This window comes from Galeopterus variegatus, unplaced genomic scaffold (genome assembly GCF_000696425.1).
Source record: "Galeopterus variegatus unplaced genomic scaffold, G_variegatus-3.0.2 Scaffold3680, whole genome shotgun sequence".
NCBI lineage: Eukaryota > Metazoa > Chordata > Mammalia > Dermoptera > Cynocephalidae > Galeopterus > Galeopterus variegatus.
Genome location: NW_007729791.1, coordinates 90,681 through 102,281, shown reverse-complemented (window position 1 = coordinate 102,281; position 11,601 = coordinate 90,681). Strand labels below are relative to the sequence as shown.

General features: G+C 38.2%; 1 protein-coding gene across 1 annotated transcript in view; it reads left to right on the top strand.

Moving 5' to 3' along the window:
* MAOA (monoamine oxidase A) overlaps nucleotides 1-11,601 on the top strand; it is a 68,607-nt gene that overhangs the window by 14,357 nt on the left and 42,649 nt on the right. The window contains exon 2 of the mRNA XM_008585708.1: nucleotides 7,999-8,093. Within this exon, the coding sequence (XP_008583930.1) occupies nucleotides 7,999-8,093 (95 nt within the window). The remainder of the gene's footprint in view (nucleotides 1-7,998; nucleotides 8,094-11,601) is intronic.

The following is an 11,601-nucleotide window of genomic DNA, read 5'->3' as shown; positions in this document are numbered from 1 at the left end:
GTCTTTAATCCATTTTGAGTTGATTTTAGTGTATGGTGAGAGATGCATATCTAGTTTCACTTTTCTGCATATGGATATCCAGTTTTCTCAGCACCATTTGTTGAAGAGGCAGTCTTTTCCCCAATGTAGATTTTTGTTGCCTTTGTCCAATATCAGATGGCTATAAGCCTGGGGAGTGATTTCTGGGTTCTCTATTCTACTCCACTGGTCTGAATGTCTATTTTTATACCAGTACCACGCTGTTTTGATTACAACAGCTTTGTAGTATAATTTGAAGTCAGGCAGAGTTATGCCTCTGGCCTTGTTTGTTTTGCTCAGGATTGATTTGGCTATTTGGGGTCTTTTGTTTTTTCATGTGAAAGGTAAGATTGTTTTTTCCATTTCTGTGAAGAATGTCATTGGTATTTTGAAAAAACAAAAGACCCCGAATAGCCAAATCAATTCTGAGCAAAACAAGGCAGAACTATTATTATTTCCTTTTACAGATGCAAAAACAGCCTGAAGGAACTTTCCTAAGATTATCACACAGTAAATGGCAAAGTATGATTCCAAAGCACACTAGCTCTATAGTGGGAGCTATTCCACATAATACTAGGAGAATCAAATGGGAGCCTGCCCCAGGAGTGTTATTTTTGGCAGTTCATGAAGGGATTTTTTTAACAGTGAATGTTCTTCACTAGGACACATATCATTGAATTAGTGAGGGTTTTTAAATTACAGTCTCTGAAGTACACTCCATTCATTAATAAATTATTTTAACATATTTCCTGAGTATCCATTGTGTTCCAGGCACTATGCTAGGCTGTGGAGATATAGCAGTGTGCAAAAACTAGGAAAGACCTTACTTTCATGGGGGCTTAATTATACAGTATACAAAAAAATCCTCTGTATGTGTGTGTGTATGTGTGGTGCCAAGTGGTGATGTGTGCTAAGAAGAAAAATAAATTAGGTTAGCAGGGGCAGAGTATAAGAGATGACTATGTTGCTTGTCTACATTGACAGTGGGGTCACTGGACATGTTTCTTGAGGAATACACTACATTTCAAGGTTTGTTCCAGTGAGGAAATGGAGACACCAGATTGTGTTGTAGAAGGAAAATCAGAAATCACACAGGAACTGGAAAGGGTGGCACAAGTCAAATGGAGGAATTTTTTTTTTTTTTTTGTATGATACAGTAACGTGGATATGCTTGATGAGGTAAAGCGAAGGGCCTTTGGCAAGGTAGAGAGGACAGGGATAAGTGTGGAAGCTAGGTTCCATGTGGACAGGATGCCTGAGATTTATACCCAGGGAAGCAAAGATCATTTTCTTGAAGGTTTCATCGCAGACATTATTAACTCCCAGGGTATGCTATGTGGGTACAATTATTTCCTATACCATTTCTCTGGGGACAGTAACCATTTTGGGACATTGGAAGCACTGCAGACTCATTGGTAACAGTTTCCCTGGGCAGTAGCTTTAAGAAGCTGGAGCTTGGTTTGAGGTTGCCATGGCAACTCTGCTGCTGTCTGCATCCAACATCTCGCCCAGGCTCTCTTGATCTAATAACCAGAACTAACATTGCCTGAACTCTCAAATGAAGTGTGCTTTTAGCAGACTTGCTTCCCCCGCCCCCCTTTAACCTCTAATAAATCTATTATCCTGTTTTATTTTGGTTTCTGTAAAACCCAAATGATTTGAAGAGAGAGAAATCAGGAGAGGAATTTATTGCTTTAAACTCATCATCCCTATTTAAAATACTCATTGGAAAATGATTAAAGATTTGCCTGTGCCATGATCTGCTATTTTCCTGTTTTCAGGTTTCTGCATTTGGAAAGTGATCAGATCCCCTTATTCACATAATAAGGCCTTAACAAACTCTTTGTGAATGTAGCTTCTCCAGGCTCTTTACTCATAGGAAACCACAGACACTTGGGAGTCCCAGGCTCTTTTCCTCCTAATATGCTTTGTTTGTCACGGTTTGGGAGAGAAAGAGCCCTGGGTGTAGGAGATGGGAGATTTTACCAGTGCCCACTTGGACCTCTTCCTTTAAAAAACTCATGTGGGAGAATCACAGACTATTGACACTAGGCCACTTGAGAGTCTGGCCCAATGGCCCCTGTCCAAGGTGGCCCCTCATCTCCCATAACCCAGTGAATTTCATAAACACTTGATTTAATAGACATTCACGTTAGTAAGCTGAAATCACAGTAGTAGTTTGAAATCTGCACTGGGTGTGTATATATACCATGGAAATCCAAATGCTTCAAAACAGTTGCTCCCCACACCCTCTGCTGGTTTTTAATCATTTACCAACAAATCTATCAAACCCTTTCCTTATCTTGGGGAGGGGAAGCAGGTTTCTTATCACTCTAGAATTCCATGTGGCCATTAAATGATGAAAGATAGGAAGAACTATAAATGAAAGAAAGGAAGAATAATTAATGCTTTTAGTTTGGGCTTAATAATTTATATTAGATTAGTAAGTAATCTTGGTAACCTATATTACTTTGGAACAAGATGAAATAAGAGCCTTAAGATGAGATTTTTCTCTTTTCATAACAAATAGGAAAATAAAAAATATTTGATTATAAAAGCTATTTTTTATAGTAATCACATTTTTTTTCTTTTTCTTTTTAAAAGAAAATGTAATTTTATTAATATTATTTTTTTACATTCTAGGATGTTGTTGTGGAGCGGTTGGGAGGGAAGGGGAGAGGAGAAAGGGGAAGGAAATGTGATGGAAGGAGGAGGTGTGGGATTGAGGCCTGTGGCACCCCCCTCATTCCCACAGGAGAGAACGGGGGGCTTTCAGCAGTGGCTTGGTCATTGCCAGGCTGGGTGCAGATGTCAGGGGGATGTGGCAAAAGCCCTCACCTCCCACCACTCCAACTTGGGAACCCAAGGCCCTTCTTTCTGTGCTCAGTGGTCACCACTGGGCTGGTATAGTAACCACATTTTATTTGATGACTTGTCCTCAGATATAAGAACCTTTTCTAACAATTTTATCCCATTTACACGAAAATGTTAAATAAATATTTTGAAAAATTATGGCAAAAATCCTTTAAGCTAATCTGTGGAGTTGACAACTGAGATAAAATTTTTTCCTATAAATGGTCATTGAATTTTTTAGTGACGAGGTGAGGGTAGAATGCATAGTGATACACAAAATAAGTACAAAAAAGACTTAAGGAGTATAACCTAAGACTTAAATAACTTAAAGCAGACATCATCTTTAGTTTTTTCCATTCAAATCAACAGATAGCACAGCTATTATATTAGAAAAGCTTTTCTGGACTACAGGTGTTTGCTTGTGCTTTATTTATGACTTACTGAGCATTCAAAAATAACTATTTTCCTAACAGCATCTTACTTTTATTTTCACTTTGTATATTTTCTAACCTTGTAATCATGGAAGTTCCTTATCAGGGTCTTCATAATAAACACAAAAACAAACAATTGGAGCTCATTTATTCAGCATCTTAGAAGAAATACGCTTTGCATATAATGGAGTTTTCTAAATAACTTAAATCTTCCTGCTTCAAATTCCAAGACCTTTTTAAAACCGTTATTCTGAGATCCTTTTTAAATGTTTTAAACATATTTCTTAAACTAAGAGTTTAAATTTTTTTGCTGAAATAAGAGCAATAATTTTCCTGTAATGTAAAAACAATTACTTTTGTCAGCTTTTAAATTTTATTTTATTATATCCTTAAACACCAAACTGCAAAATGACCTTTGTCACTGGTATGGTCGTTGTACTGGCTCAGGTAACCCTGCTCTCCCCTCTGCCTTTAGTCTCCTGGGTAGTGCTTATTATTGGCTCTGAACCCCACTCACCAAACTTGCTTGGAGTTACACGCTAGATTAGATTTTATTAAGCCTTCAAGTAAGGGTGTGAGAAGTAAAATCCTTTGCTTTTCAGGAGAATTTGTTGTGGTTATCAGGAACTTGGTTTTCTCATTTGGAATGTGGGGATAATGAAATCTATTCCAGTGGATGGAAAGGCACATGAAATGCATCTGTAGGGTGTTGCTGCAAGGTGCCACTGTGAGGTGCCTCCGTGGGCATGACTACTGCAGGTCCCACTGCTGCTGGCGTTCTGAGCCACCTGTGCTTCCCCTTAGGTGGTGTAGACAGGGCAAATTTCTTCTCCTTTGAAGACGAGTTGCCAGAGTAATTCTTGTAGACCCTTAGATATACTTATCTATCTAATTGGTTTATAGTTAGATTGACTAAAGGGACTAGGAAGAAATGAAATTTTTAAGTACAGAGTAGTACTTCAAGCCTCAAAAAATGTTCATCTCTTTTGACTTAGTAATCCCGCTTCTAGAACTTAACCCTAAAGACATAATCAGACATAAGAACACAGATTTGTGCATAAACATGTTTTTCATCTCATCTTCATTCCTTTTTTTTTTTTTTTTTTTTTTTTTTTTTTTTTTTTTTTTTTTTTTTTTTTTTTTTTTTTTTTTTTTTTTTTTTTTTTTTTTTTTTTTTTTTTTTTTTTTTTTTTTTTTTTTTTTTTTTTTTTTTTTTTTTTTTTTTTTTTTTTTTTTTTTTTTTGGTGGCTGGCCCGTATGGGGAACTGAACTCTTGACCTTGGTGTTACAAGGCTGCACTCTAATCAGCTGAGCTAACCAGCCAGCCCCCTTCATTCCTGGGTTTTTTGTTTGTTTGTTTGTTTTTTATGTCACTCAGCACAAGAAGCCTTTGGCTTTGTCCTAGAAAACAGATTGCACCAAGATTGGCAGACATTGGGTTGAGTGTAACTGTCATAGGATGCCTTTCTTTGTGAGCAGATTTCAAAGATTCATTGCATACCTAAATCTTTGATAGATGTCAGCAGTGTAATGGTAGTGTACTCAAATGGGTCAAAATTGCTACAAACGTTAGCAGATAGCAATGCTGGATATTATTGTTTAGACTCCCAGCATTTTAGGTCTTATAGAGCCAAACTCATCCTTGATTCTGACTATGTATATTCCATGTTGTTCTGTATATGAACAAAATGCTTGTTATCCTGAGTTCTCTGAGAGTAGGTATCAAGACAGAAAGAACTAGCTATCTAAGAGATTTATTGTAGGAAAAGCCTGTGAAGGATAAAGGGGAGAGAGAGCAGGAGGAAGCAAATAAAAAATATAAACCAGGGTAGTCTTGTATAATTTCCTGCAATCTGGATTTTGTTGATTAAATCCCAGTAGTGTTATTTAACATGTTCCTCTATCCCCTAAGTATCAGATGTAGAGGCTTAATGACATTAGAATTCCCTTCCTCCCTCCCTCCCTCCCTCCCTCCCTCCCTTCCTCCTTCTTAGATGTTGGTGTGTGCTTCCATCAGGAGGCAGATACCATCTGGTTGTCTCTTTTTTGTGTGTGTAATGTCAGCAGCTGTTGATGATCATTATGCTAAATCTATTCATTAGGAATTGCAAAATGCTGTCTTCACTTACTATCTAGTATTCTTTTATGCAGAAAAACCTCCCCTCATTAGCTATTTGGTTGCTTTGGGATTCATTGCAAATAGGAAAGGTAGGATGAATGCTAGATTCTTTTCTTTTGTTTATCATTTTTCAAATTGATAAGGTGATTCTTTAGCATTCTCCAAAGGTGGCCAATCAGAGTTTTTGTGTTTGTTTAGTATTTTTATAAACTTGTGAATTTAAGCCATTGCAGTTGTTATCTTTATTTGATACTCAAATTGTTCTATCTTTGGCCAGTGGGAATTTATGTAGGTAGGCTCCTGAGTCTTTTTGACACAATCCTAGTAGTCTCTGACATTCTCCTTGCTTTACGGTATGACTTAATATCCCAGGTTCATCTTGCACATTTCCTGCCTTAGATCTGGAATAGGTCACAAGCCATTGTTCATTGTAGTGGAAACTGATTTTTTAGATATTCTAATTGCTACTGGATAGGTTATTTTTTCTGGGCCTTTTCATTGGACAGGACTTAGAAATATGTTTTTTTAAGGATAAAATATATCCAGAGATCATATCAATAATTCTAATTCATATTTAGGACTACAGGGTTTTTACGTAATCTCACTGTTCTTACATCTGAATTTTCTTATCCCCATGCCAAAAATCTTGCTCTTCAGTGATACCAGCCTGATTACTTACTCACTTGCTTCATCCCACACTACATACATAAATAACAGCCCTGAGGCTCTTACAATACTAGTACTAGCACCAACTAAATGATTATTGAAAAAAAAGTTTGCAATTGTTTCTGTCTTTAGGGTATATACCATTAGAAATGAACTATCAAATTATTGGGTTTTAAAATCACTTGGAATAGTTCTTCTCAACCACTTGTAAACTTATCTAAGTATCATTTGTATCATTTTCCTAGTCTTATCCCTGGTGCCATTCTTATTCTCTTTTATGCTGATATTCTAGCATTTTTCCTCCTTATGTTTATCTCTGTAGTCTGTTTTACTTTTTTTTTATAATGAGGAGTATAAAGATAACTAAGTAGTACTAAGATAGAATTTGAAGTACAAAAATAAATGTAGATTTAAAAGTGTGTATACACATATATTTCCTTACTGTGTCAGCTAAGTGTTCCTAGAAGCAACGACATCCCAGTAGCAATTAGCACACCTAGAGCCCAGATCTTAGTTTCTTTTTTTTGTGTGTGTGACCTGTAAGGGGATTGCAACCGGCCATCCCTGTATAGGATCCAAACCCGCGGCGGGAGCACCGCTGCGCTCCCAGCGCCGCACTCTCCCGAGTGCGCCACAGGGTGGGCCCCCAGATCTTTGTTTCTGATACCATCCTCCAATAAGAGCAACCAAGGGTCATTGGAGAAATGGCTGATTCTAAGGTTGGGTTGGGGAAAGACAAGATGAGCCTGGAGCATCTTGTAGTATCAGAAAGTAAGGAAGTGCTCAAACACACACACACACACACACACACACACACACACACACACACAAAATGATGGGGGCATGTTAAAGGGGCACAGGAGCTAACTGAAAGAGCTCCCAATGACCAAAGCTGGAACAATTTGAACAACAAAATAATGTAATGTTAGATTATAACCTAAGGTATAATACAAATATCTGTGAGTTCATGCTGATACAAATAAGTGATTGAATAAATGAATAAATGGGGAGACAAAACAAATCTCTAGTGCAGAAAAATTCTAAATAATTTATGTAGATACTCCACCCTCAAGGAGGTGAAACATAACTTCTTATTCCTTAAGTGTGGTCTACACAATAACTTCCTTCTAAAGAGTACAGTATGGAAAAAGGCAGGGGGTGGGGGGTGAGAGTAACTTTATAATGGAGAAATCTGACAAACATTTCCTCAGCGAGGTGATCAGATCAGCATCAGCATCAGTGACAAATCATGTTGATAGCATGCACCCTTGATGTAATGTTAATCTACAATATTTTCTCTACTGGTATTACCATGTTGGATTCAAAATAGTCTGTTTTTTATGAAAGCTTTTATTTACTGGTGAAAACCTGTTCTCGGCTTTGTTTCAGCCAATGAATAAGATAAGGAGTATAGTTCCTACTTTTTAGTAACTTACAATCCAGTGAGGGAAAGAAGATCTAGCAAGCATGAAATCCAGGTATAAATCATAGTAGGTGACTGTATGGGATTTTTAAGTTGAGAAAAGCATAGATATACTGAGGCCTGGTGGAGCTGGGGAAAGTTTTCAGGAAAACATACTCTTCTGTTTATACTTTCAGGATTTTTGACAGAGAGGCAACAATAAAGGTTGATTTAGGGGCTTAAAAAATTATCTAAATATGATTATCAACAGAAAACAAGGTATACATTTAAAAAATTACATTTTGTATCTGTCAACCAACCTGGAATCCCTTATGATAATAAAATTGGTGGTTGAATTAATCACGGTGTGGTCAGAATTTATTAGAAAGAGAGCAAAATCAGTAGATTGTGTATGATACCCTGCATTCATTTCATTTTTAGGCCTGGTTATAGCTTGAATGTCTAGCATTTAAATGTTAATATGTTCCTCTCTTTTGTTTTCTCTTTAGGATTATCTGCTGCCAAACTCTTGGCAGAACATGAAACTGATGTTTTAGTTTTAGAAGCCCGGGACAGAGTTGGAGGAAGAACGCACACTGTGAGGGTAAGTGATTTTAATACTTACAGATAATATCTTACTCAAACTACAAGTGGGGCTATTGAAGTCACAGGGCTAGAGGAGATCTCAAGACTTCATGCAGTTAAGCCATTCGTCCTCCATAGCCTAAACTACTCCATCAAATAACTGTTTATTCTGTTCAGCAAACACTCACCAAAAAGTGACAGCCTCTGACCTTCAGTCACTCACATTCTAGTGAAGACAGCAAATGAGAATAAATAACTTCAGTACAGTGTCCTAATTTCCACACTAGAGACCTAAATCAAGCGTGTGGTGTCTCAGGTGGAGTTATAGTTTGGCAGGACTGGAAGTGACTATACACCCACAAAACGCACCCACACTCCTCCCCTGCACACACACTTCTTGTTTATTTATCCAATATTTCTTGTTTATTTATACAGTGATACACAGCTTAATAGAAGTGTGGTGGCTACAGTAAATAGAAGCAAATATAGCATATTTTTGTGAAAATTTACCTGGGCCCTTTGTCCCTAAGAGGTGTGCTGCTACCAGACACACTCTTTGCTCCACTTGGGTCTGGCTAGGTATGAGAAGGAAGCTCAGTTCTTGCTCCATCACTGCCTTTTTATACATGGGCTTCCATCACCATTCTGGAAAAATGCATGCTAACTATTGTTTACTACTATTCAAGGAGTGGTTGTAGGTGGTTGAATATGTGGGAGCAGATGAAAGTACACACAGGGTGAGGATGTACAGTAGGAAGGAAATAGGGCCGAAGGTGGAAGTATGAGCAGCATGCAGATGGGGGCGGGCGCAGAGTCAGAGGATCCAGAGAGAAGCAGTAGAGGCTGAGGAGGAGGACCAGACTAGAGTAAGTTAGTGGAGGAGACAGGAAGGGATGCTCAACAGAGTCAAATGACTCAGGATGAAGGCAGAAAAGAGGCCCTTGTGTTTGGCAGTTAGGTCATTAGTGAGACCCTTTGTTAGAGCACACAAATAGAGTGGTAAGAACTGGGGATTGGCAGTAAGAACAAAACCAGACTATTGAAGTGACTGGAAAGAGAGGAAGCATCTATCTAACTAGAAGATGTTTCAGTTAGACAAATAACAGAATGGCTTAGGCAGTGATACTAACAATGGTTTAAGTAATGCAAACGTTTAATTATTTCACATTGGAAGAAGTCTGGTAATAGGTAGTCCAGGCTGGTACAGGGGTTCAACTCTGTCATCAAAGCTTCAGCCTCTTGCTATCTTTCTGCTCTGCCATTCTCTGCATGTCGGCTTATTGCCTTGTGGTAACAAGATACATCCTGCAAGTCAAGTTCTCACTCAAGGCAGGAAGGAGAGTAAAGGGGTGGCACCAGTCTGGTCTGCAGCAAAGCTTTTCCTTTGCCAGAAGACCCCGGCAGACATTTGCTTTAGTCTTATTGGTCAGAGTTGGGTCACATGGCTACCCTCAGTTGCTAGAGTGCCTGGGAAAGCAAGTATTTAATATTTCCAGGCTGCATAATAAAAGCAGGCATGGGAGAGGGAATATGAATGAATATTTGCATAGCCAACAGACAACATCTAAACTAGGATATTGTACCAGATCTTTCAGTCATACCATGCCACGCCACCCTCTGTCATTTGCTTCCTGCCTTTTTAGATATACAGGATTGTATCATATGCCTGTTTTACTTTGCTCAGCTCTAAGTGTGCTCTACAACCTTGCTACTCAAAGTGTGGTCTGTTGGACCAGCAGCCTTGGAATCACCCAAGAGCTTGATAGAAATGCAGTAGTCTGCTGGGTGGCTATTGGTCTGGTACTGAGGAGACTAAGATTCTAGCCTCTCTACTGGCCTGACACACTGTCTTGGGTAAGTCCTGTACTTCTCAGTTTTCTCATCTGAGCAATAAGATACAATCTAAATGTACTCGAAAAAGCTCCCTTCCATCTTCAAATTCTAATTGAAGGCAGTGTGTTGTAGTGCAAAAAGAAGGCTTGCGTATTCTCTCTGTATGCCCTCATTAGATATGATTCTTCTGTCATTTTCTGAAAAATATTCCTTCATTTTGGAGATGGTTATTAAGTTGTCCCTTAGCCTTACTTTTCTTATCTCTAAGATCTTTTGGTTATTAAATAGGAGCATCAGTCATGTTGCAGATTTTCAGTTAAGAACATGTTTCTTTGTATAAAGGAAATGAGAATTCCAGCATGCTTGTCCCCTTCCATGTTATTGGCCCAGGCTGCTTTGCTGTGCTGCATCATTTATATATGTCAACACCATGCAGGAACTCCTGTGCTCAGCATGATATTATACTCCCATTTAGGTGTGTGAGAAAGGAATCTCTGAAATGCTTCAAAATTAGGACTTAGCATTGATGTTTCTAACTACTAGAATGAGAAAAAGAGAGCTTTAAGAAGCAGGACAAAAAGGGTATTTAATAAGAAACTGAATCAAATACTGTTAGAATTGGTTCTAAACATAATCAGGATAATTTGGGGAAGAAATGCTGTAAAAACTACTCTGGATGTTTAAGTAACAAAATGTCAAATTTGGTATTGTCATCTGGAAGCTGTTCAGATGGATCTTCCATTAGTTTAGAACTTCCCAGTTTTTCCTAATGTGATTCATCTGTAATTTTTCAGAATCAAATTAATAAAGTTGAAATGCCTGCAGGGCCACTACAGGGGTGGTATATTTGTTTCCTAATATAGTTTTAGGTTTGTGGCCTCTTCAAGGGCTGAATCATGAGATCTAAATCCAAGATCCTAAAGACTGAGGTGCAGCATAGTGGAATACTGTATTACACTTCTAGCGTCTTCATGCTGAACCTCATTCAGAATGTTTCCACTTTGTAAAGAATGTGCAAAGGAGAAACATTCTGTTTTATGCCTCACTCTTTTTACTACTTCACTTAGGATTATTTGTTTTAAAGACAGTGTCAGTGCTATAAAGACATCATGTTTGGAAACACTCGGGAGTCCTCTTGCTGTCTTTGTTAAAACTCAGGAATACCAACTCCATTTTTGTTCTTCATATCTTAAAATAGATGTTGGAGACTAGAGATGGTTTGGAGGATAGCACCAATGGTTAGTAAAGAGATTTTAAGGATTATATGAGGGACAGATTAAAGAAGTCAAAGAAGCACTTGATTTCTGGTATTATAGCAGAATGAAAACCCTGAATAACTCCCCCTGTTGAAATAAGATGCTGAATAAAATATACTGTACTGAGCTGACAGGGAATTTAGAAATTTACAGATCTCCTGGATGTTGAGCACAAATCTCAAGCTTAACACATCCAAAACTGAATTTCTGATCTTTCTCATCAAGGCTGCTACTCCTACAGCCTTCCACATGTCAGAGGATGGCAACTCCAAAAAAAGTCAGGGTCATGCTCAACACTACCAGACCCCACATTCATTTTGTCAGAAAATTCTGTTGGCTTTGCCTTCAAAACATATCCAGAATTCAACACTTCCCACCACTTCCACCACTACCACCTGGTGGGAGCCACCATCATCTCTAGGGCAGATTACTGCAAAA